Source organism: Dermacentor andersoni, chromosome 3, assembly GCF_023375885.2.
Source record: "Dermacentor andersoni chromosome 3, qqDerAnde1_hic_scaffold, whole genome shotgun sequence".
Classification (NCBI taxonomy): Eukaryota; Metazoa; Arthropoda; class Arachnida; order Ixodida; family Ixodidae; genus Dermacentor; species Dermacentor andersoni.
Genome location: NC_092816.1, coordinates 86022930 through 86049251, shown reverse-complemented (window position 1 = coordinate 86049251; position 26322 = coordinate 86022930). Strand labels below are relative to the sequence as shown.

General features: G+C 46.2%; 2 protein-coding genes, 1 long non-coding RNA gene and 2 other non-coding genes across 6 annotated transcripts in view; 2 read left to right on the top strand and 3 right to left on the bottom strand.

The window, feature by feature from the left end:
- LOC126525048 (2-oxoglutarate and iron-dependent oxygenase domain-containing protein 2-like) overlaps positions 1-10243 on the top strand; it is a 17333-nt gene extending 7090 nt beyond the window's left edge. For both annotated transcript variants that reach the window (XM_050173110.3, XM_055067490.2), the window contains 5 exons: positions 3471-3558; positions 6680-6804; positions 7523-7711; positions 9215-9519; positions 10121-10243. In XM_050173110.3, the coding sequence (XP_050029067.1) occupies positions 3471-3558; positions 6680-6804; positions 7523-7711; positions 9215-9519; positions 10121-10226 (813 nt within the window). In that variant the 3' untranslated portion in view covers positions 10227-10243. The remainder of the gene's footprint in view (positions 1-3470; positions 3559-6679; positions 6805-7522; positions 7712-9214; positions 9520-10120) is intronic.
- Positions 10244-13096: 2853 nt separating this feature from the next.
- LOC126542731 (sodium-dependent dicarboxylate transporter SdcS-like) overlaps positions 13097-26322 on the bottom strand; it is a 43780-nt gene continuing 30554 nt past the window's right edge. The window contains exons 9-12 of the mRNA XM_072286852.1: positions 16994-17174; positions 15589-15747; positions 15323-15460; positions 13097-13291 (exon numbers count right to left, since the gene is read on the bottom strand). Coding sequence (XP_072142953.1) covers positions 13097-13291; positions 15323-15460; positions 15589-15747; positions 16994-17174 — 673 coding nt within the window. The remainder of the gene's footprint in view (positions 13292-15322; positions 15461-15588; positions 15748-16993; positions 17175-26322) is intronic.
- On the bottom strand, positions 21221-21292 carry TRNAH-GUG (transfer RNA histidin (anticodon GUG)). The gene has a single exon. It is a non-coding gene; the product is annotated as a tRNA-His (tRNA).
- Positions 21380-21451, bottom strand: TRNAH-GUG (transfer RNA histidin (anticodon GUG)). The gene has a single exon. It is a non-coding gene; the product is annotated as a tRNA-His (tRNA).
- Positions 22467-25334, top strand: LOC126525051 (uncharacterized). Its single transcript, XR_011893024.1, has 3 exons — positions 22467-22834; positions 23505-23601; positions 24187-25334. It is a non-coding gene; the product is annotated as an uncharacterized lncRNA (long non-coding RNA).

Sequence of the window (26322 nt, the reverse complement as noted above, 5' to 3'; positions counted from 1 at the left end):
CTTGGAACGAATTCTCAGGATGACACCAGTTTAGAGATATTAATTCTCCAACTTTGCGGAGGAATGCACTGGCGTTCCACTTACTTTTGTGTTTCAGTGCATGAAACGACGCTTTCTTAAGAAAGTAAACGGAACGTCAGCGCATGTGTACCGCAAGTCTGACGGCGCATATCTCGTAAATGGCGTAAACTATGTACTCTGGCTTTATCAAGGGGGAAAAAATCTACAAACAATTTTTCATCCGTACGCGTCTATTGGCCGAGAGATCGGGCGCGCATTGAAATGTACACGACGGCGCTTCTCTGTGAGCGATTTGAGCCGATTGTGTGATACTGAAATGAGCTGACTGCAGTGGACTGATCATATGTGTTGCCCCCCCCCCCCCCCCCCCCTCACCAAATACCACATTCTTGCTTGAAACGCACGGAACATTTCTACTATACGTGAAAGGAGCTCAAAAGGTAGCTTCTTTCCGGTACATCCATGTTGCTTGCGTTCAGCCTACATTCTGTATAGGCGCCAGTGTTGTGCGACTCGGCTTTCTGCTATTCTTGCACTGGTTATGAAAATGGCTGTATTCCTGTACAGTGAAGTTAAAGTAGCTATAGTAGGATACAATTTAAAAAGAAACTGCGTTTGGTAGCCAAGGCACACGGACCGCGCGGCATTGTGTTACTCCGTTAGCCAATCACGGAAGCAAACAAAGTCGTCGCCATGCGACGTTTTCTAAATGGCGTCGTACTTGATACCTCTGGTATAGTGCCTGGAGTATATTCTAGGCACTGTACCTCGGGAGCGTCTGATGTTCTTGAAGAGTATATTCATCGGCGAAAGTGATGAGGTGTGCAACAGACACGGACAAAGTGTATGGAGTCTGAGCATTTCACTCTTCAAAATCCCTCGGTACAGTTCATTTCATTGCTGAGCCCGTTTTACTCGTGAGACATCACTGGCAACTGAAGTGAAACTTGACAGTAAATAGTTGCAGCGAAGCAAGCGTTTTATTTCAGTTCAACAAAGAATTAGGTTTCCGCCGTTCCACTGTAACAGCTGAGTGAAAACGTATAAAATTACGCGCTGGTAACGTTATCCTTGTGGTTACCGCCTTATTTAGGTAACAGGAAAAGTACGAACTATGTGCAGCCTCGCGGAGGGACAGTGACTGGCGGTTATGAGGGCGGGGGCTCACGGCAGACTTAAGCTGCATCCGGCTACAGACCCTTTTAATGCTTGCAAACAGAGTTCCCTGAATACTTCCGGTTAAACCCTCTACAACCACCCGAGTTACAATAGCCTATAGATTTATAGAACAGTCCAGCTGGCACCACTTCTGCTTTAGAGTTGGATTGTTCGACAAGTATAAACTTTATTGTGAAGCACTACAAAAAAGTCCACGCATGAGCTCGACGCATGGCGAACGTTCTTTTTATTTGAACACACCAAGAATAGGCGCCTACAGAATACTATGCAGCAAAATACTTATTTTTTCTTGGCTAACTTGACTGTCAAAAATGCAGCACAGGAAGTTTCTGGGGTCCTGAACAGAATGCTGCCACGGAACGGAGAAAAGGGTGTACAGTTATTGTGACTCCGCCGCTTGTATACATACATAACTACCGTCCATACTTCTTCTTCGCTTCTCTGTCGAATACGAGATAGCAAGTTTAGTTAAACAAGGTACGGAACTATGAGTGGCAGCGTCGTGGAAGATTCGCCGCGCGGTTTCAAATGTTTATTATTATTATTATTATTATTATTATTATTATTATTATTATTATTATTATTATTATTATTATTATTATTATTATCGTGGTAACATTAAAAACGAAGCACTTTAGCGCGAGGTTGTTTGTTCATGAGAACGGTGCGGACAATTTTAAATTATTTGAAAACCCAACTTTATTCCGTGTTTTTTTTTTTTATTGGTGAAAGTAATTGGCCGGTATACCTTCCGTCAAGCTGACATCACGCTAAAGAGCACATTATATTAGCCGCCAGGCAACTGAGTTTTACGACGACCTGTGTCTGTATTGCGACTGCAATGTTACACATGTTACTCTATACTGTATTTCCGCTTCCATTTTGTAGCAGATAATAGATGTACCAAAGCGCGAAAATGCACTTGCGAGGCAAAATTATTTCTGCGTTGTGGGGATATCCACATAATACCGGGACACCTGAGAAATGCCCAAGGATTGTCGCGTGAAACCGCTGTAATCACAGCCACAACCACAGTAATGCAACTATACGCCTAAGATCAACTGTATCATGCGACATATCACACGAGCGCTTAAGATTTGCTTTCCTGCTGCTGAGTTATCTACGCCACCTCGTTGATGTTTCGTGGTATCACAAGGATTGCGGAATTATCAAAATATCGATCGCTACGAAGAATCGCTACGAGGAATCGCTAGAGCGCTGCGTTCAGGTATCGCAGCGACCACTTCATTTTTTCAAAATGGCACCAAATGTTCTTATTTTTTGCGAAGTGCTTGAATCACAATGCGAATATAAAATTTGAATGATTGAGACGAACAGAGGGAGCGACGCTCAAACATCGCTCGCCCGAAACGTGCAGTCACTGATTTTATTCATTGAGACTATACAGCGCAAAGTCAGATACTACAGCGCAAAATGTGTCTCTACACGTCGTCAGAAAAAATTCATGCCACCATTTAAAGACTGCGCTACAACCGCAGAACAAATACACTTAAAGGATATCTGCGCCATACGCGCACATATGAAGGCACATCAAAGAGAAAGACGATTTATTCTGTACCAGTAAATAACCCTTGTACAACATCAAAAGCACTACTGTTACCAGGATATATAGGACGCTTGCATAAACCATAGAAAGCGCAACAACAAAAGAAGGCTGACTGCGCCTCCGTGAAGTTCCCACACTAGGTTGCTGCGACGTCATGTATTTTTGACAGTGTGTTCTAGGGCCTCGTTAATTGTTTAGCGGTAAAGATAGACTACACTGTCTTCTAAAGGAGCCAAAGACTGAACACGGCAAGTTTCGGGAATTTTTGCTGGGCCGACGCGGCCTAAATACGAAAAAACACTTTGAAAACCGTGACGTCACAGTGACGCACAGGCGTTGGAAATTCGGCGCGAAATTCAAGAACCGAAACTTCTAACTGCATTTTCTCTTCTAATAATAAACCTATTATTTCGAAATTAACGACAACCAGAGTTTTCAAAGAACGCTTTATCCGTTTAAACTGATTTAGTGTCTTGCTTCAGTGTGCCTTTAAACAAGTAGCGGCTAGCAGACAACACGACGCGCGATGCACACTTTCCTGGTTCGGTCAGTGTCCGCCAGGTGGCGACTCCGCTCGATCTCGCGGCCAACATAGCATGGCCGCAGAATGACATCGGTAGGTACTAGCAGTAACATAGCTCTATTTATCGGCGATTTGTCAAGAGACCTCGTTGATAGCGGCGCGTGTTTCTTTCTGCCTCAGGAGTCGTACCTCGACCCGGAGTTTGTGCAAGTGGTCAAGACGGCCAAGTCGCCAGAATCGTTGCCGCCTTCCTGGATTATTTCAGCAGGTGAAGACGAGGCTCGCTCACCTACCGTGTAACCTTATGGTCGCGTGTTATAGCATAATTTTCAATTCCGGGGTTTAACGCCCGAAAGCGACACACGTACGGGCCGTGAAAAACGCCGTAGTGGGGACTCCGGACTATAGCTTTGACCACCCGGGATTCTTAAAAAGTATACCCAAGACAGTCTACACGGGCGTCTTTGCATTCCGTCCAATGCGTCCACTGTGGCAGCGAATCAGGGGCGGATCCAGGTGCCTGCTTGGGGGGGGGGGGGGGGGGGGTTAATGCGATTGGAGGGGGGGGGGGTGGCGCAACTAACCAAACGTCTGTAACCAAATGGTCACGATTTTTTCTCAGTTGCATCCCTTAGTGCCTTTGTCATCGACACGTTGCAGACAACCATGTGACGAGTTTGAAAATAATTTATTGACACAGGTGGGCATGGTCAAACCTTGTGCAGCACTAAAAACTAAAAACTGTAAGGAGACAGAAAGGGGAGTTACAAATCGCACGTAACCTCTTCACTAATGAAAAAATGTAGGCAAGAAAACAAACATTTTAAGATTTCAATTGAAATTATTTCAGAAGTACAGATAAAAAGAAACGTGAGAAAATTTTCATTTTGAAACGATACAAGTTACTGTCCACAAACGTGGACATTAGTTGGAAGCATGGTTAAAATAAAAGAAAGAAATTTACCATTGCAGGCACAAGAAAACATTGCATTTCATGCACAAAACTCTCGACTTTCCTTTGCAATCTTTGTTCCTGCATCGCATTTTTAATTTTACAAAACTCCGGGAAGTGGTCAAAACCATTTTCTCGTGTCGCCGTCAGGCAGCTAGGCTAGTCTGGTCTCTGGAGCTGCTGGTCTACTTTCGTACCTTTATATTTCCTGGTACAGTTTCGATTTGGGTTATATCTGGTTAATGTTTCGGTTACCTCTTGCTTGAAAGACAGAAGAGACCGCAGCTCTTTTTGTTGCAGGTGCAAAGCTGTTGCGTCACGACGGTATTCGACCGTCGCGACGCAACAGCTTTGCGATTTTCTCGACATTGCAGATAGCAATGTCGAGAAAATGTGTGGGCTTCGTAACGGCCCATTTCCTATAGAGTTGACGTTCGTCCTAGAATATTAAATACACCTGTCGTTGAGGTTCACTCCCCTCTTCAGTTGGTTATATCCCGATACACTTCGCAGTTGCGGTGCTAATTTTTTTTTCTCCTTTCATCCTTCGACCAGCACTTGCATGAAGACATGGGGTCTATTCCGACAGCACTGGAAAAGGAATTGACACCTTTGTTATCTTTCCATTTGACTAGACACACTTTTCTGTTCTCACACACGAGCGAGGTCCATTCTCAACGGCTTAGTTTGCTGTTCATTGGCAAGGTTTACAGCAGCGCCTTCAGTGCAGTTTGGATTTACTCCTCCAGGCATGAACTTTTTCTCTTGAAGTAAGCAATCAAAAATCTTCTGTGCGGTAAGTTATCGATTCGTGAAAATATGTGGCGACTGCACAGTTGTCTACACAAGCTGTATTAACACTGCTCCTCCCAGGCCACTGGGTTTCACGTCATCATCGAGGACTGTGCCTCTCCCAGTATATAAAAAAACCATCGTGAAGGAAAACTTTCGTCAAATTGGGGCGATATAGTCCTAGGTTTTCTGTAAAAAAAAACAGAGACGATTTCACTGCATATCGGCTTCAATTTCGCAATTTGAACGCATGTGCTTCAGTCAGTAATTACAAAATTAGTTAATATTTTAATTTATAGCTGCACCTGAACATCGTGACTTTAGTAAATGTTCAGGCAGTCCACCTGAACAAACGAAACTGCATGGTATGCTCTATGCGGACCATTTTTATAAAAAGAGAATAAATATAACGTTTGAAGTCAGAAAAAAAAGGACACTTGGTATACAAGCTTGATGTTTGTGAATAAGAAACCTATGACGTCGCTAGTGCCTATACGCGCACGGGCAGAATAAAAGAGAAACGGCTTGTGTTCATCAGATCGCAATAATCTGCGGCTTATCATGTTGTCCTGAATGGCGATAAAAGGCTCAGGACCGATAGAATCATGCGCCGGCCAGAACCAACAGGTTCGCGGTAGGCAACGGTAGGGTATTACCTGCACGACGCCATGACCATGGAGCAGCAGGTCTGCATGCGCGACCGCACAGGTGCGCGAATATTCGAGATATCGAAATGCAGATCGAATATTCGAGTACAAACACTCGGAACTCAAGTCGAATATTATAGCATGAGAACATTCGAAGTACAAATCGAATAGTCTCTGCTATTCCATTCGTGTTCGATTCGAGAATTCACTAAGCGACATAACCGAATATTCGTTATATTGTTCAAATGCTGATAACGAATATTTGGAGCCTACGCAGTGAGAAAGAACGACAGTATAGGGGTGAATGTTTAGAGCGATTGTGCTGCGGGGAAGCCTTAATGGTGGCTGCCCAGAAGAACTATTTCCTGAGTGAACGCACGGAGAAGCTATAAGCTCTGCGCAATAATCTTCAGTCGTATAAGAAACGACGCCTCCGCTTCAAGCAGCCTATACAACGAATCTGGTGTCTCAGGATACAGGAGCAGCAATTTATGAGTCGCAGTCTAACCACGTTCGCATCCCTTCAAAAACTGTGTGCGATGCTGTATAGTTATTGGCCCTTAGCTCTTTCAACCGCGTAACACAACAATATTCACGCATCTGGTTACGTGTTGTTCCTTCGTTTGACAGCTGTCATTATGATGGTGCACAAGACAAGATCGTTTTTTCAGCTTCTCATTTGTAAGCTCCCGAGTTGACAGTTGCTAGCGGCGCATTACGCGTGTCGAATAATATAAATAAGCCTGCCATTTGCCACAAAGACGCGTCTCCGTGCAACCTTCATATTTCGCGCTGTTTAGAAATGAGAAAGCATTCGGCAATCGATCCCGCAGTGTAAGGTCGTTTATTTTTCTCAAATATCAGTATTCGATTCGAAAATTCCCCTGTTCGAACATCCCTATAGAACTGTTTCCCTCGCTATAACATATAGAAAGCGACCGCATGTGAGTTGCCACTTGTCTGCGAACTTTACTTTGACGTTCTGTTCTGTGGCGCAGAGAAGGAGGTCTACCGTATCCCGCTGTTCACGCGAGAATTCGCCGACAAGCTGCTGTACGAGCTGGATCACTTCGAAGGCTCCGAGATGCCCAAGATCAGACCCAACATTCTCAACAACTACGCGGTGCGAATTGATTTAACCGTTCCTTATCTTTGTGCGCTTCCTGTGTTTCTTTTTTTTCTTTCTGTTTTTTTAGTCACGGATGATGTGAACAGACATTTAGTTTCTTCAATATTGGCGTCTAGAGTTATTTATCGGCTAACCGGCGATTGTCCGCGCACGGGCTTGCTTACTTCTGAGGCAAACTTACGCCTCGTTATTGGCGAATGAGTTTTACGGAAATCAAAACGGATGAATTTTCATAAATGGGAAAAATTTTCATCCACCCAAATGCAGCACGAAGCTACAAAGGGAAGCAGCTAACAATGGAGGTTTCTCGGAAAGGAATTTCCTTCGGCAGCCGAAGTAAAAATTCGTGCAGGTCCGGCGACCGAACCCGCAGGACCAGCACATTATTCGGTCGGTTGATTCACGATCTGAACTGACCAGGGTAACGACGAATATTTAAATTATCACTAGCTTAGACAGTAAAGCAACCGCTCAAGATCGGCGTTGGCTTCCATGTTCGATATGCCCAGACTTAAAGGCTTCCATCGGAGAAGCCCCTATGAGTTTCTTTTATAGTTTCATAGTACTATTGCGCAGAGGGCAATTTTCCCGTTTCATATGCATTATTAATATTCAAACTGACTAACTATATATATATATATATATATATATATATGAGAGTGGTGCGCCAAGTTCATGCGTATACGCTTTAACGAGCAGCCTGCGCGCGCAGACGGTTCTCAGCGAGGTGGGCTTTGACGAGCAGTTCGTGACGCCGCTACGCGACCAGTACCTGACTCCCCTGTGCCGGGCACTGTTCCCGCACTGGACGGGGGCTCGCTTCGACTCGCACAACGCCTTCACCGTGCGCTGCGAGCCCGGCAGTGAGAGCGGCCTCGAGTTCCACTACGACAACGCCGAGGTACGTGACCGCATCAGTGCGCGACAAGCAGCGAGCATATACTGCGCGAAGAAGTTCTGTATACAGTTAAATTCAAGAAAGTTGCGGAAATGGAGTAAAATCTCGTTCATTCGACCTCGGTTAGTTCGAACTTTCGCTTAATTCGAGCGCACTGGAGAGTGCCGGCGAGGCACCGTGCATTGCTATGTGGAAGGAAAACTCGTTTAATTTGAACACGAAAGCGTGTCGCTTCCGTTAATTCATCCGCCCACCTGTGCTCCCTTGCGGGTGGCAGTTACTAGAAGCTCGATAACACAAGTAATTCAGCGGACGGTGCTGCTGGTTCTCTAAGGGACGGCAGTGATGGCAGCAGTCTGTCCTGCAGTGATGATGAGACGGCCACTTGCGCTACGCCCTGGGCGATGTCTCCTTTGGCGATTCTTTGTTGGGGTCTGTGGGCCACTGACTGACGACGGCATGCATGTATATAGTTTATTGCAATACGCTCTTGAATGCATTTTTTCCGCCCTTTGCTAATTCCTCCTTTCGGATAACTCGAGCAAAACTTTTGGTCCCGCAATGGTTGCATTAACGGGAGCCAACTTAGAAACTTAGCATTCTACATACTGCGTGTTGCATTATAGGAGCGACAGGTGACATGACTCATCCACATAACCGATCGCCTATTTCAGCTAAAATTTCGCCCTGGTGTAGCATTTGTCAGTGGGTTCAACTCAGTACCACGTTTGCGAGCATTACTTGCCTGTTTCTTTCATGACAAAGCATAAGTGGGGGTCGTCTGCGACAGCGTCTCTCTAAAAAAATGATGTCGATTTTGGCCCAGTCTGGTATAACAGAACGGTGGCATCATATGTCACCGTTACGGGGGAACGTGCCTTTGACAGTAGCGGTAACAGATGGCGCCACCGCTCCGTTGCAGAGAAACCGTATTTTCTTATTTTGTTAGTGGTGTAGTACTTCATCTTTATTGTGAATTAAACAGGCAAAAAAAGTTCGGAAATGTGGTATTAAGTGAAACGCACTTCAATAAGCTACGTCTGTGCGAAATTCGAACGGAAATCAGCCAGCCGCAAAAGCATAGAATACTGGCGTGATAACTTGCCGCTGACTCAACGGTTCCTTTGCGAACTTCCTGTGTTTCATTATTGCTTTCTATTTCTTTTAGTCGCGGGTGATGTGAACGAACATTTCCTTTCCTCGGTGTTTGCGTCTTGAGTTATTTATGGGCGATGGCTAACCGCCGATTTTCTGGTTTGTGTCTTTCGGGTATGTAAAATGGTTCTAGAACCGTATGCCATATATATAACCATCTACATGCTGATGTGAGCCGAGCACCAGCAACACCGCTATGCGATTTGACCTGGGAACGTTGGCGACAGTGCACACGCCACGTAAGTTTCTCTGCACGGCTCCGGGGAATGGACCCTTGCACGTGCGCGCAGGCGTGACAGCTGGGAAGCTGAGAGTGGGGTGCCCTTATTTGGGGGGGTTGCGATGGCGCAGGTGACGCTGAACGTGTGCCTGGGCCGGCGGGACTTCAGCGGCGGCGAGCTGTACTTCAGCGACATGCGCGAAGAGCCGCTGGACCAGTGCTCGACCACTCTATTGCAGCGGCAGCTGCCCCGCCACGCCTTCTTGCACCGCGGTCAGCAGCTGAGCGGCTCCGTGCCAGCGCAGAGCGGCGAACGCGTCAACCTGGTGGTGTGGCTGCGCTCGTCGGAGCTGCGAAACCGGCGCTGCCCGCTCTGCGACTGCGCCCCGACGCTGGTTGCCGTCGGCGAAGGATACGGAGACGGATTCACTGCCCGGTGGGGATGAGACTCCACTCACTCGCTCGCGCACTCACTCACTCACTCACTCACTCACTCACTCACTCACTCACTCACTCACTCAAACATTCTAGACTGTTACAGTGCGTGGCGGTCAGCGTTAAATTTTCATTCACTTCTGCCTTTCCACCATCAGCAGAATGAGTGGCGTAGCTAGGTCGTCTGGCACCCGGGGCCGATAGCTCTTCTGTCGCACCCCTCCCCCCTCCCCCCATCCCGGTGTAGTCGAGGAAGGCGAGGATATCGAGAATTTTCGGGTGTCTTAATACGTATATGACCCCCCCCCCCCCCCCCCCCCGTTGCTACGCCACTGAGTACAATAGAACGACCAATTACTTCTTTGCTACCATACTACGTGTATGAGACACGTTTCAACATCACAATTTTCATTACTATTCATCATTTTTCTCTCTCTGCGCCAAAAGAAAGCACGGCGTGCGCGGAGAAATTTTCGCTCGTTCTATTATTCCCTTATTTGTATACCTGCATGACGTGCGATAGCCACGGTGCCCCCCCCCCCCCCCCCATGGTGGGGTAAACAATGTGTGGCGCGCTTTGACTCGCTCTGCTTCCTCTTCAGTTCCGCGTCGCAGGAGTCGGTCGCGCTGGCTGTCCCAAGGTTTCCCCTGCACCGGCTGGCGTCTTCCAGCGAGCAGCTGCAGCCCGTCGATGCCGTCGCCCAATAAAGAATCGACCGGCCTGAAGAGCCTACGACTCTCTATTAGATACAGTTCATCACGCGTGCGATGGCATTTCCAGAGCTGCTAACGTCGGCTTCGCGCGCCATACGATTTCCGCCCACAGATATCGGGTGTCTACGACCCCGTTGGTGTCGCCGCTTTCGCACCGGGCCTCCGTATATATACACGAAAGATGCACGCGCTAATTAGGCAAGCCGTCTGCAATGCGAAATGCTCGCCGCACGCAAACGGCATTATACATGGTCGGGTGTCGCGTACGATATGTATACGTTTTACTGGGAACATCAATTTATATATTTTGTTTCCCAAAAGCTCTCCCAGAAGCCTATAAGTTACATTCTCCGACGGAATGCGTGCGCACCCCTATGTGTCCCGTGCTTCCTTCCCGCAACTTCTGCCGCATAGAGGAAATTCGTCATCGGATACTTCCGGCTGGGGTAGCCCTGACACCTGGGCGGGAGGGGGGGTATTGTGTAAATCCAGTTAGTGGACTGTCCGTTTCGGCCGCCGCTGATTGGTTGGAGCTGTACCAGCGAAGAGGAGACAGGCACAACCAGCGTGTCTCCTTTTCGCTGGTACAGCTCCAGCCGACCAGCGGCACCCGAAGCGGACAGCCCATGTGGGTGGGCTCTAACCGAATACTCCCTCGTCCTGCTGCCACCTGCATATGGGGCATCGACAACCGAGAACTCTGAAACTTCTCTTGTGTGCACTTGCACCCGTGCCGGACATTTGTCACTAGGGGCGCGCGAATATTTAAAGAGACTTTCAAATAACGAATCGAATAGTGTCCTATTCGATTCGGTCTTCAAATCGAATAGTCACTATTCGTGAATGAGAATATTTTTTCGAATACTTTTCGAATATTTCAGGGCGTCAACTGCGACCAAGTAAACATAAAATTGGAGCAAGAGTACAGTAAGTTTTCAACCCCGTGGGCATAACAAGGAGATAATAAAATGAAAACTTGCATAGTGGAACAGGCTACATCACTTAGGTAGACATACTTTACAGTCTGTGCAGCTGTCATTCGCTCTCTCTGCATAGCCCTGTGCATGCGAAGGAACGACTTGTTTTCTCCGAATGTTCCATTTGTGCATTTAATAATTAACAATTCATAACGTACTATGTATTCACAGAAACTTGCTAACTTTGAAAATACCGACATGGGAACACCGCTTTATATTATTGTGATAACAACTATTCATTATTCGAAAGCTATTCGAAAAGTATTCAGAATTCGACTCCATTCGCTTTTGACACTATTCGATTCGTATGCGATTGACTCTCACAAATCCTTATTCGCATACCCCTGCTGGTCACCTTCTGTAGTGTGTCCCGGGGCATGTAGGCCAAGGAGGCAAAACTCAAGCCTAGCTGGATAGTTAGCCTAGCCGGATATGCTCAAGCTCAAGCCAGATAGTTATACCCGTTGAATAACGGACATCTTCTCCATGCTATTGTTGCACTATATGTGCATCACGAAGTGCAGCGTGCATTTATTGGGGGTCCTTTAAACTAACCCCACATTAATGCGCTGCTATATAACCGCTATCGCATGGCTAAAAAAAAATAAAGTTGACAGTCACTTTAGCATACCCTAAAGAGGATGAAGGCGGAAGCCTGCCCGCTTACGAGACATTCATTACCTCCACATTTTCATTCCAATGCGTTGTAACTTCCTATTATTTTCTCCCACCAAAGATCACGGGCTCGAGTGTCTTAATTAATCATGCCTTAATTAATCGTTACTTAATTAACTTCGCCCCTAATTAGCGACAAAGGCCGCGTATTCGACTCCCATCAAAGGTCGTAGGCTCGAGTGCCGTAATTAATTTTATATTAATTAACCATTTATCTATTAACTTCGCCTTAATTAACACCAAATATAGTGGGTTCGACTCTCTACCTTCACGATGTCAATTGGAGTCCAACTTGGAGATATAGCTGCATGGTTCGCCTATATGCAAGTGGGTCCACCAACAGTCGTGGGTTCGACTGGCTTAATTAACCAAATATTAATGCACTGTGACTTAATTAACATTGTCGTAATTAACACAAAGGGCCGTGGGTTCGACTCCTACGAAAGGTCGAGTGTTCGACCCCCAAATTCGGTGTCATTTAATTTTGGTGCCATAACACCAGACGGTCAAAATTTCCTCCCACGAGTCGTTCACCTTAATAAACGTCTCGCACGGGTGGTTTCTGATTTACCACTCAACAATATCCATCTCGATATCCTCAAAACGCCGACCGAATCACCGACTACATATCCATATCGAGGAGGGTGGGGTCCTTGACCACGTCTTCGTCAGGGGGGCTCAGCGATTCCAGAGGCCTCAAATAAGTGCCGATCCACCGTCCCCTATACTATGCGCCACAGGAGACGGTACCGAAGCAATGGAGACGAAATAAGTCGATAAAGTCGTCAGGGTGTCGTCAACAAGTTGTCATTATTTTAGTGGTTGGCCACATTGCTCGATTTCTAATCGTAGTAACGTCGGCTTTCATTGTGAGGCGAGTTCAACCGTAATTTCTCGTTCACTTTCCATTATTTTTGCTTTCTTCATTGGAATGAAATCCGAGGAAACTTAAGAAGCATAATACACGGCGCAGGTCCTCTTTGGAAATAAACGTTTTTTTTCCCCCCCTAAAACGACAGCTAAGCGTCGGTGAAGGGCGGTGACCTGCCTATATTGGCCATGCGAACCACCACTCCGCATGGTACACATCGTGTCAATGAAACGTGTTAGATCAGCATCAGCCTGTTTTAGCACATGGGGCCCTCGTGGCTATCGCAGTTGGCGTCATGGGGAAAGCCGAGTAATCCACGTCATTTTTTTTTCCTGTTTCTTTCAGAGTTTATTGTCGAACAGCAAGTTCCTGGCGGAAACGGACCCGCTGGCCGAAGAGGTGGACGCCACCGTGGCTGCGATCGTGGTGTTGACAACCGCGAGCACCTCGTCGCCCATCATGATGTCGCCGACCGAGTTGAGGATGCCCAGGTAGAGGAAGCACGAGACGATCTTCATCAGCAGGCCCGGCAGGATCTGCGAATTCGCATTGCCCCTTCGGTATAGCGGTGTATACGCATTTTCGTACGCGACTTATTTTTGTCACTTCTGTCCAGTAACAGCGAGGTAAACACCGTGCTGCTTGTCTACTGAACCCTTTGCTCACTCAGTGCAACTTTTACTTCTGACTGTATAGAGTGTATTGCCACACGCGACCACGTTACTCAAGGCGCTTCCCCGTTTGACGGGCTGTTCGACGGACCATCCCGAGTTCCGACAAAAAAGGAAACGGAGCCGTTATCGGGGGGAGGGGTTAGGGGGTTCTGACGTCCCCCAAAATTATGGCTGTGGCGATATATACAGTTTAGCTCAACGTATGCGTAAAGATATATAATATTTTCGTAGTATTATGTGCCCGCGGTGCACTTGATTGCCGCGCAAAAATAAGTCAATATTTCTAAATGACCGCTGCTAGCCGCGCAAAGCTGCCCCAGAAAATAATTCCTGGGTGCGGCCTTGGAAGTAACAGTGTCGTGTTCCCTTCTTCGTGACGCATACAGTCTGTAATTAACTTGTGCGTGTGCAGTGAACGGGTGATTCAGATTCCTTGATAGAAAACGCAACATGACTGACGGTAAACCAAATCGACAATTATATATACTCGGCAATTACCACTCACCAGAAAATATAGAAAGTATCGTCCTACCTTCCTGACTTTCTTTCTAGAGTCGGCGACACCTTGCCGGAGAATGCAAGAATATAAATCTGCCAAAGTTATGTAACTTTGGCAGATTTATTGATAGTGCACGCATCATAATTGGTGACAGAAGAGGACATTTCCTTTTTAGAATTGGTATACAAGCCTAAAAAGAACTTGGGTCTTTAGCGGGTTTCAGAAAGCGGTGATCGATGCATGGATGGATCTTATGAGCGTCCCCTTTGGGACGGGGCGGTGGGTTGCGCCCCCAAGCTCTTGCTATTATACTGCCTAATGTCCTCTTTGGGTTAAAAAAAAGGAAAAGAAAAGAAGAACCCACGATAAATTCCCATACCCAAATTTTCTGACCCCCTATTGTGAACTTTGTTTTTGTAAGTCTCCGTTTTTGTCGTTTCCCTACTTCCACCGACTTTCGCGACTTATGACCCAGAGTTAGGGAGCGCTACCTGTAGGACGTATACAAAATAACCCCAAGTGGAATTCGGGTTCCGCTCATGCGCAGTGCGGCTGGGCAGGCTAAAGCGCTCGCTATTTCTAAAGCTCTTTATTTTGTTCAGTGCACTCTTGTTCCGCTACCGTTCGGCCATTCGCCACTCTTTTCGTCAGTACTAAAGCCAGGATTCCTAGATTGAAAATTTCCACCGTGACAGATTTTTTTGCGTCAGTGCAGTATGAGTTTCCGCAAGGATACATTCGCTGAACGACCTCCTGCTGTACATTTTTCCGTGTAGAAATCTAATCTTCAGCTAATAAAATTTAATTTGATAATGCAAGCACTAGCTGGCGTATGTTGCGCGTGACCAATCGGAGAGGTTAATCAGCGACGCTGTATTTACATAACAGAACAGGTCTGTAATCGAACCAGCCAACTCACGCGGCTCTCGTTGTGAAGCTACACATGGCTGCTGACTGGAGCAACGTTTTTCAGCACAAACAAGTTGCGTACACTTCCTTTAGATTGTGTGTGTGTGAATCGAAAAAAAAAAAAATACGACCCGGGAAAGTTATGTGCGCACTTTGGGGCAGCGCTGCGTAAAGAAATATATTTATAGTTGCGTGACTCGTGTATTAACTTAGTTCTCAAATGCAGTTTTCAGCAGTGAACTAAGGCCTAGTGGGGAAGAGTACAGAAAAATAAATTATCTCATGTAACACATCCGAGAATCACAGCTGCTGTGTGCTTTTAACTGCACCCGAACTCGTATGTAGAAAACAAAAAACAAAACAAAAGAAAGACATTTTAACCATTACCATTTGCGACGAGACTGCTTTTGTACACTGGAGGACACAAGTTCTCACGAAGCGTGGTGGGGCACGTTATACTTGTCACTAGGCGTACACGTGCGTACCATCTCCAGCGCGGAGATGTAGGAGATCTCGAAGATGATGGCGTTCCTCGCGCCTGACGACGGCATCATGTAGTTGAACTCGGACGCCGCCGACACCGGGAGCATGAGCCTCAGCGGGTGCATGTCGGTCAGTTGGCTCTGAAACGTCCAGATTTAAGATTGTCCGCGCGTTACGTCGTGCGGGATTTTCGCGGTGTGACTGAATAAGCACGCATTAAAGTCTTTCGCTTCGGATAGACGGCGGTAACACTAGCTGGCGCACGCACCACGTTGCCCGCGATGTAGTAGAACTCGGGCAGCCTGTCCTTGACGGTGGTCACCTCGGAGGCGATGGCTGTGAGGAAAAGGAAGAACAGCTCAGCCCAGACCGCGTTGGCCGACAGCTGCCGTGACCAGTCCATCAGGGCCCTGAACACGCCGCACTCCTGCGCACGCAGGCACGACATACATGTACGGCCTTGTGTCTCTCAATCTGGTCTGGTAATTAACTGAAGGTGCAAGCAAATGCGCAATTGAAAGGAATGCCTGGGTACAAGCGCACGTGTGACAATCTGTACAGTATGGCGACGTGTGTAGTGCCTAGTTTCATACTTTTTCATGTCTTTTTTAATATATTTTCAATATTTTCATATATTTGTTTGCGTGTACATGAGCGCTTTGTTCATTGCTTTCAACGCTGTCCGCGTTTTATTTTGCTTTCTTGAGCCGATATAGCTAATTAACATGTTCGGAAAATGCTTTGTTTAATGATGGGTGAAAAGAAGGCAGCGAGATATTATGTTTCTAGAAGATACGAGTGGCCAACTGCATCCCTCTGACTTGGAATAAATACATGCATTGTGCTCAGTGAAATAAGGTTTGACTCCCCCCTCTCACTTCAGATGCAGTGGAGGGTATCGCACACGCAATGTGTGTAGTACGTCATGTCAAAAAAGAAAAGAAAAAGAAAAGAAAGCGCGAAGCAATGCAGTAACGAAGGTTTGTAAAAAGAAGAGATGGAGAACCGGCCGGGTTCCAAAGTTTAACGAAGTTTTGCCATCGTCTAGGCCTATGCTGACGTTACGTCTGCAGGGATGGTATTCTGTAAGAGTCCACCCAGTGGACTGTCCATTTCGGCCGTTCCTGATTGGCTTTATGGCCGCTCGTCTCCTCCTCGCTCGCACAGCTGCATCCAATCAGCAGCGGCCGAAACGGAAAGTCCACTAGGCGGACAATAACATGATATCCCCCCCCCCCCCCGGGCTACTTCTCGTGATGGCTTTCACGAAGACAAATCCACAATCGTTGCGTGACAAGTCCGACGGCCAACCGAGTAGCTGAACTTGCACGCATGCGAATCTAAACGTGCTCACCGAGTCAAAGGACCTTTATATACGGGAACGCTTGCTCGATCCATGGGAAACCCGGGGCAAAACATGGCATCTCTGACTGACGCTTCACAACGTCTGCAGTCATAAGCTTTGTCAAAGCCCTTGCCGATTTTTTTTTCTACAAAAAAGAAAAGCAGACTCTTTGTAACGACGAACCTCGATGGAGGCGTCGACAATCACAAGCCCGCTGGCCGAAGCAATGTCATTGCAGTCGCAGGCTATAAGCACTTCCAAGTTGCGTGCATGGCACGAACGTACCACGTGTCGCGTACGTAGCAATGAAAACGCGCACCGTACGCACCCCTAGCGCGTACGAGATGGCGATGTTTCCGGACATGACGAAGATGACGCCCCAGGGCATCTTGTGGTAGACGTCGTTCCACTTGAGGATGCGGTTCTTCAGCTCAAAGTTGTGGAAGTCTGAGGGCAGCAGGAACGCCAGGATCACCACGAAGAAGCCCACCGTCGACTCGCTCACCAGCCTGCGGCGGGTGCATAAATGCGCATGTGCACATGCGAGTACAAATCATGTTAATCGAACGCGTAAACGTTTTACGTGCGCGTAATGCTTAGCAGACGTCGAGCGCAAATAGTTTTAGTCTGGTTGTGTACCAGCCACATTAATATGCCATAAATGTCGGTCATATAATCAGTATAGAAGACTTCTATACTATAATCTGGACAGTACTCAGAGCAGCCACGCAACCTTGATTTGAAGTAGTGACGAACATGATACAGAACTTCCATTTGTAACTAGCGATGAAGTTAAAAGGCCTTTGCAAGACATCTCCTGCGGGAAAGCGGCAGGAGAAGATATAATAATAGTCGATTTCATCAGAGAGGCAGGGGATGTTATACTTGAAAAGCTTTAAACATTTTATACGCGATGCCTCACGACTTGAAGCGCACCAGAGAGTTGGAAGAATGCCAACATTATATTCATCCATGGGAGGAGAGACGTTAAAGAATGAAGAATTATATAGGCCAAGAACTTGCTTTCAGTATTGTTTAAAATATTCACAAAGTTAATTTCCGATAGAATCGAGGCAATCGGGGCCTTCGTCCTGCAGACATAGGTTGATGACGATGGTGAATAAAAATGGCTCATAAGTGCGCATATCATCACCCAAGTGAACGTGTAAGAATGAAATTGACAGTATATGAATGCTGACAGAGGTCCCGTAAAAAAACAAAATCCAATGCACGTGCCCACCCACCAAATATCCGCCTCCATTCCACACATCGAAAGTGGATGTATAGCAAAGCTCTCGCCGACGTTAGACAAACATAACTGACATTAGACAAGTACCACCACCCAAACTGACGTTAGAAGACGTTGCACAAGCAGACCACCACAAGCGACGTGCGTAACGAGCTCACGCACGTGTGCGGAAGTGCTGCATACATCCTCATTCTTCTGGGCCCTCCGCCAAGCCGCGAGTCCGTTATTGAACTAAGGGAATTTCTCAAAGTAAAATGTGTCAGAAAATTTGTAAAGTACGACTCGCACACAACCTACAGACGTGGTAGCATGTGATTGTAATTCGAATGTACGAGAAAACATAATTCTTTTACGCCGAAACTCAAACACAGACCCCCTTTTCCATGCAGTTGCCATTAGAGGTCTGTTTTTTAGGTGAGCACAGACCTAAAAATCCGGGCCAACTAGAGTCTAACAGCTTCGCTTTAGAAAAAAACAAAATGCATTGCATCACATATATATACGTCAGCTGTCATCCGCCCCAGAGGCAAAATTAATCAATCACACAAAGTAAACCTTCGTTGTAACGAAGTCACCGTAACAATAAATGTGCGTCGTTATAAGCGGTATTTTATTAAAATCGGATTAACTCAAATATATCTTCTGGCGCCAACAAAGATTCCCACTTCGCGCCGTCCTAGCGAGCTTATTATTTTTTTTTTTGTCAGAACACCATTCCTAAATCGAACTCTTCCAGAACTTGGAATATTCAATGTCTTGCGAGATCGGTCTCGTAGGTTGATTGCTTCCTTCTTCTTTTCGACGTATTCGAAGCCAATTTTTTCTAGGGTCAAGGCGACATGTTCCTGAATGCGACCGATCATACCTCTTCAGTGCTACCTTGGATAGGGTGGGACGCGCATTCCAACTGTGCTTCGGTTTGGTTGACCTACATAAGGCAGGCTTGTTGTGGAAATAAACTTGGTTGTGAGTGGCGCCGGTCCTGTCGTTTTTCTTCTTCTGTCCTGTTCTTTGCGCCCTGCTCTTTACACATTCAAGCATGAATCAACTAGCCAGAGCAAGAGTTTTACTCCAACAAAGCGGCTGCTCGTAACACGTATATAACTGAAACACATACGCGCTCGTAACATGACAGTGGATAAACTCTGGTAATACCCGTGAGCAGCTGCCTATTCTGTCGCTTATTAAGTCACACAGGTAGGCCCAAGGACCTGCCACCGCGAGGTGGAGGGACCATACAAGCGTTCTTTGCCACGCCAGGTTGATAAGAAGAAACGCAAACGGTTGTCATACGAGGTGAGAGAATATCAAAATTTCCGAATACCAATCGAATATCAATACTGAGTGTCGAATATCGAATCGAATATCGGATAGTCAAAAGCAAGCACGTATATTTATGGCGGGGATATTTATTTCGGTATAATTAGGTACCACGCTTGGGCTGACCAGTGGAATAAAGACGGCCCACTATACCAAACAATTAGTATAATTTTTAACACGCTATCACTAATTGTCAATAAAATAACTTCACAAATAGCCTTTCAATATTTTTAGAACCTGGCTGCACACAAGTCTTCCAAGAACGAATGGCTGCTGTATGACCAAATTTACAAAAAGGCTAAATAAATATTTGTTGAAAGGAGATCGGAGGTTCTGGAAAAAGAAAACAAGAAAGCTGCTGAAGGACTTGTGTGCCGTAGATAAATGTGAAAGGGCCCGTTTCGAGGAAAATATGCTGTAGCGTAAGAGACCGAACCGCTCCCATGACTAGACTACAAAACATAACTTGCAGAATACAAGCAAAGATAACAGGTTGCAACGAAGGCTTCCGCCACGAAAACGAAAACAAAGCTTTGCATTGCCCATTTCGTTTCTGCATTGCTTCGAAAACTTTTGTCGTCGTTTTATTTCCTAAATTTGCAACGCTTTGTTTAGTAGACGGATAATAATGACTCGAAATAGAGAGTAGATTATCGGGAAATATTGGATTAGTTTCGGCATTCGAAAATATCGAATAGCTACTGTGCAACATTCGATTCGTATTGGAAACTTCGCCCGCCCCTATAGTCGTCATGTATATGCTGCACTGGGGGATCCCTTGTGGATATCACCCGCTTCGCATTTCACCAAAGCGGAGCTTGGTGTAACTACACTTCCAATAATCCGGTCTACAATGTTTGCACTGCAATCAGGATATCAAAGACAGCTTCGATTAAAGCGAGCTTTCGTATAAAAGCTTTCGTATTTCGTTATAACGACATATTACTGTGTTAATAAACGTCGGCGTGAAAATAACAAACCAACACGTGGCGTCACGCTGTACGCCGGATATGCGCTCCGTGTGGTTTTAAATGCTTTGGAGTCTATATAAATGCCTCGTAAACAATCATACGGTGCAGTGTGATGGTGGCTGTAATAAATCAACTCAAAAAGGTGTTCCACACGTGTAGCTTGCAGCAGTAGAGGCTCCTCCGTATACGTGAACAGGGAAATCTATCGCTCAGTTTGTTTGTTTTCACTTTATGTGCAAAACATGAAGCACGAAACTGTGTGTTATAACACGTTTAGTTATCAGCGTGTGATGCCCATATATGACATGAGTGATGAGTCGCATGATGAGCAAGTGTTCATGCCGCACCGGCTGAACACTTGCCGCGAGCGGCAGTCCCGCAACAATTTTTTCTTGTATTCGCGAGCTTCTTTCACGCTTGCAAAAAACATTTTCATGCAGCACGTATTGATCAACAGAAATTAAGCTGGATCGGGAGTTTTTCACGTTGCTGTACAATTTTCTCATTCACACTTTTTATCTAATTATGATATTTGAGAAGTTGGATAATTAATTAAGACTAATTATGTTATTAGGCGGAATGTAATAAATAATCTGTATATCTGCAAACGACGGCAATTAAACAACAATTCCTTGGTTCTGTGAAGCTACGCGGAATTTGCATATATTTAAAGCCGGGCTCAAGTTACGTGGGACAACCGGTACACGTATACACACACGTACAGAGCGCGGAACTGGCACATCAGAAGGGGCGCGACGTAATAACATATCTCTCTCGTGCTTACTGTCAAATTGCCACTCAATTTTTGAAAAACGTTCTTTATTGGCGTACGATAACTGATGGGCGTACGCATGCAATGAGACAGTTATTCAAGACATTTATGCACCGTTATTCGTGCCCATGCAGGCTTGCCAGCAGTTTATTTATTTGCGTGGATTATTTGCGCATCGGAAAAAGGTGAAAATCATAGTATAATCACCATAAAACCAACTACGAAAAAGAAAAGAAAAAAATTTGCCGTGACCAGGATTCGAACCTGGGTTATTGCGGCCACAACGCAAGGTACTAACCACTATACGATCACGGCTGTCCGGAGGACGGGAAGTGCTCACACTATGACGGACTTGAACAACCACAACACGAATTACGAAAAAAAAAAAAGAAAAAAAAATTCTGCCGTGACCAGGATTCGAACCTGGGTTATTGCGGCCACAACGCAAGGTACTAACCACTATACGATCACGGCTGTCCGGAGGACGAGAAGTGCTCGCACTATGAAGGGCTTGAACAGTAACACAATGCAATTCTCGTGGCGCACGCATTTTTGCAGCTTGTGCATACTTGTCAGAAATCTAAGTGCAGCTGACTCCGAATTACGACGGGAGACCGCGCTACTTCAGTGATCCCTGCGCATGGCGCTTGCGCACCACGCGACTAACCAAGGTGCGCAGAGTTCGCAAACATAACAATTAACAAGACGTGGCGCTCCGGGACTGCTGTTATCTCCCTTGAACAAATCTGCGGCCAGCGGTCACCGCCATATGATTGCCCGCTCTGCACCTATAGATGAGTTTTCCGTGCAGCCAGCGTTTTCGTCACGTATCCAGCAAAGCGGCAAGCGCTGAGACGTACTCTATGACGTACTCGTCGTACGTATAATTTCTGGTGCCCCTGGGGGCGATGTATGCGATATACAGTGAATTTTATCTCAGCTGCCGGTCGCCATACAACTCCGGGACAATCCCCCAATGTCTCTACCAATGTGAAGCAGTTGCCAATAGATAAAAACTACGGATAATCATAAAAGCCATAAAAACAAACAAAATACCGCAGGGGAGAACGGCAATCTCAAAGGCCATGCAAATGCTGCGTGCAGTGTGCAACTTCAAGCGCAGATGACGCTAGCTGTCCAGCAGCAAGTAGCTTTAGGTGGGATGTTTTGTTTGAAAGTGCGTGAACTAACTTGGGGGAAACAAAAAAAGGGCCGCACTACTAATCGCGCGTAGCTTTTGCGGGCTTCTTTCAGGCTTGGGAAAAACTTTTATGTAGCGCGTATAGAGCAGCAGAAAGGTGGATAGGAAAATTCTTAGCAGGGTGTACAATTTTGTATTGACACTTTTACTCTGAATATGTTTAATGAAGTATTTTTTTTTTAATTTAGCAGGATGAGGCATGTGTCTGATGCTGCAAAAACCCAGAGGCAACTCGGGACATTCTTGTGGAATGCGAAGGCATTATTTACTGACGCGCCCACCCACCCGCTCACGCTGCCGCACGGGCTGATGGGAAGGGCGCGAGCTGGTTCCGCTTCCGGTGCGCCATGATTTTGGCCACTGCGAAGCTTGTCAGTTCGCGGAGAAGCAGCTGACCTGAGTGCAGTAGCAGTGAATCGCAGCAATCATGGTAAATTGTGCGGTTTATGGATGCAGCAATAGGTCGTGGCGAAAAAACGGCGAGAACACAAACGAGATTAAGTTCTATGGAGTGCCTTCAATCATCTACAACCAATGCAGCAGGACGCAAGAAGTGTCGGAAAGGCGTCGTGCCGAGTGGTTTCGCCGCATTCGTCGCGCTGACATCGACACAAGTTCTCCCAACTACAAAGTGTGCAGTGTTCATTTCATTTCTGGTAAGTGCCAGTCTACATTCCAAACGTTGCAGTTACGCGTATTTTATGCTTGAGCACGAGTGTGTTTTCGCGTCACCAAGTAGGTGGGGCAGTTAAAGCTGTGGTACTCCGATGTTTACTCTTACATCCTCGCATTTTTATTGACGTAGGCGACGTTAGTGTATGTACACTGCCATCGCGCGCGGTCGCAGCTGAATTGTTTAAGCTCCACATAGTAATTAATTCTTGAGCACGTACTGTGCTGTCGAGTCACCAAACAGCTTTGAAAAGGGCAGTTAAGACTTGTGGCACTCCGATGTTTATGCTTGCATAACCGCTTTTTTTATTTACGTAGGCGGCGTTAATGTACACTGCCCGCGTGAGCACCTGAATTGTTTAAGCTCCACGCATTTTGGGCTTGAGCAAGTGTGTTGTCGCGTCACCAAGCAGCTTAGAAAAGGGCAGTTAAACTTGTGGTACTCCGGATATTCACGCTGTCCTAACCGCCGTTTTATTGACGTGGGCGACGTTAATTTGCACTGTCAGCGTGCACGGGCGTAGCTGAATTATTCAAGCTCGCTTGCGACTCTTTTGTAGAAAGCTGTCGCTTGGACTTTTTCTCTGCGACCTCGACATCTTCCTGCAAGACACGGTGCTGTCATGCACGCCTGTATTTTTTTTTAACTTGCAGGAAAGCCATCTTATTTGATGGACGAGACAAATCCAGACTGGGCACCAAGTCTTCAGTTAGGGTACTCAACAAACCTTACAGATCTTGCAGAGGGCAGGTATGGCATGCCCATTTTGCTCGCTTTTGCTTTCTCCTACACCTCGAGCAACATTAAAGCATTGCTCTCGCGATGATATTTGCGCATTATGCATCGCTGCAAGTCTTTAGCAAATGTAAGTTTTAGCAAAGGACACAAATGCACTATAAACATTGTGGAATGGTTATCATAAATGAAAGTATTTTTTCTTGATTCGTTAGCTGCTGTGATGAAAGTACATACTTTCGAACTGTAAATGTAATTTGACACGCTTTAAACTTATCAAGACAGGTGCTTTAGTAAAAGGAATGCACGAGGTAGCCACAGCGGTGGCTTACCCCCATTGCCGTCGAACAAGAAGCCGATACAGCCGGATGATTTGACGACAGACGAGATTGCTAGCGCCATGTTACTGCATCAATTGACGGCCACAACGTGATAACGGTGCCAGTAGACACCAGGCGACAATGTTTTGCAGGAAAATACTCATTGTTATGCATTGCATAAAACAGCATTTGAAAAGAAGTAAAGAATCTTACAATGTAACATGATACCTCCAGCTGTGGGCACTGACGCGTGGGCACTGACGCGTTTTTTTCCCTCTAGGTCAGCCAAGCCGCAGTGACAACGATCTTGGAACGCTGGCTTATTTCACGCACAGACACCTGAGCCAGCTTGTGGAGTGGCCAGATCGGGAGGAGCTACTACGAACCATGCCCATGTGCTTTCGTAGAGCATTTGGAACTGGAGTGCCTGTAATAATTGACTACTTCAAAGTGTTTCTAGAGGGGTCATTGTCATTTCTTCCACACTGTCAGACGTGGTCACAATACAAGCATCATAATACTGTAAAATCTCATTGGAATTGCACCTCAGGGTTCCATTACCTACATCTCTAAAGGATGGTGTGGGCATACAAGCGACAAGCTCCTGATCGAGCACTGTGGTATTGTGAACAACCTTTTACCAGGAGACACTGCTTATGGACCGAGGTTTCACTATTGCCGATGCCGTAGGGATTCCTTGTGCACGTCTTAAAGGGCTAGCGTTCACAAAAGGGAAGTGACAGCTCACGGCCTGGGAGGTGGAGAAGACACAAAAGATAGCCAATGTTCACATACATGTCGAGAGAGTCATTGGGCTGTTGCGTTGGAAGTATGCAATTTTGTCCTCGATTATTCCAATCGAGCTTGTGATGGTAAGAAGTGGAGACATGGTAGCACAACTAGACAAAATTGTGACAGTATGCTCTGCCTTGACTAATCTCTGCAAGTCTGTTGTGCCGTTCCAGTGAATTCGGCATATGTTGTCATTACTTTAATTCAACAAATAGTCTTGGTTTGGAACAGCTTTTTCCCTCTACGAGTGCTCGAATTGCAGAAAAGTACAGACTAGTTGGACATGCCCCATGTGTTTGTGTGACGTGCTTCCAAGTCATCCTGTGTGCTCCCCTGTCGACTGATTAATGTACCCTGATCAAGGCTGCTGCTTTTTCTTGCAAGGCTTACAAGCTAGGCAGAACCATGCCTTGATCATTGGTGGACGTTTCTGATTTGCACATGCAATATGGCACCATTTGCTAGGACACTGTCGGCCACTGCACTTAACCATTTCACCGTATTCAGAATCACCGCAATAACAGTAGCATTCACTGTCTGCTGAACTTTCATCACATGTAAGCATTGTTTCTTGCTGTGGCAAGGTAGTCCAGTGTTTAAATAAAAGCTGCGGGAGCAAAACCTGTTGGAAGAATGCTTTGAGCTTCTGCGTCATTTCTTTGCAGAAAGACAAATCAATAGCAATGCGTTCTATCAGAATGTCTGATGTTGTTCACAGAACGATATCGCAGTACCGCCGCTGACACACGTAGAGTTGCAGTTGTACTTGGTAGAAGTATGTATGGCTTCTCTTCAGTCGTGCACTGTCATCACATAGCTCCAAGCAGCCACCTTTCTGCTTCAGCACATTGCCCACACAGACTGCTGAATAGGGACACTTAATTTCTAGCATGCCATCGTGACAGCATTCACATGAAATCAAGCCATCTGGGCTGGTGGCTAGGTAGGGTGCTTCTGCAGAAATGTGTAGGCCAGAGCTATGACACAAACTTCTCGTGCTTCCCAGTCATTGCCAAGATATAAGCCTTCCTGGCTACTACTTTTTGTTTCCCCCAATCGGTTGCCGCTGAAAAGAACTGCTCTTCGGGATAGCACATCCTCTTGACGATGCTTATGGACGGCTTGTAGAGGGGTGTTCAGCAGGCTGCATACATAGTCGATGATGTCGCCCTTCCTGCTCGGAATGCAAACCAAACAGAAAATGCTGACTGATCCCTTGTTGCTGCCTCTACTGCCTGGCATACCTGCATGTTCAAAACAGAGGCCACTCAAACAGTGAAGGTGTTGCAATGCAACAAGTTTATGAACTTGCATCACTCACGTTGACCACTGACAGAAAATACAAGTACTTTGCCATTCTACCCCTTGCCTAACAGGCACAAGCCCTTAGGCCAAGATTAAAAAAATAAATACTTTAGCAAAATACTGCCTGAAGGAATGCATAATTAAATTCCATGCTCCTTACGTGCCTTACGGAAACCTTAACGGAACAGTAAACTATACTCTTTCTCAAAATGCGGCTTTCACACCTCAGGTCCACTATCGTAAGAGTACCACTATGCTACAGCTTGTTAAGCACACCAAGCTTTTACGTTTACATGATGTCAAAAGCAATGTGTTGCTT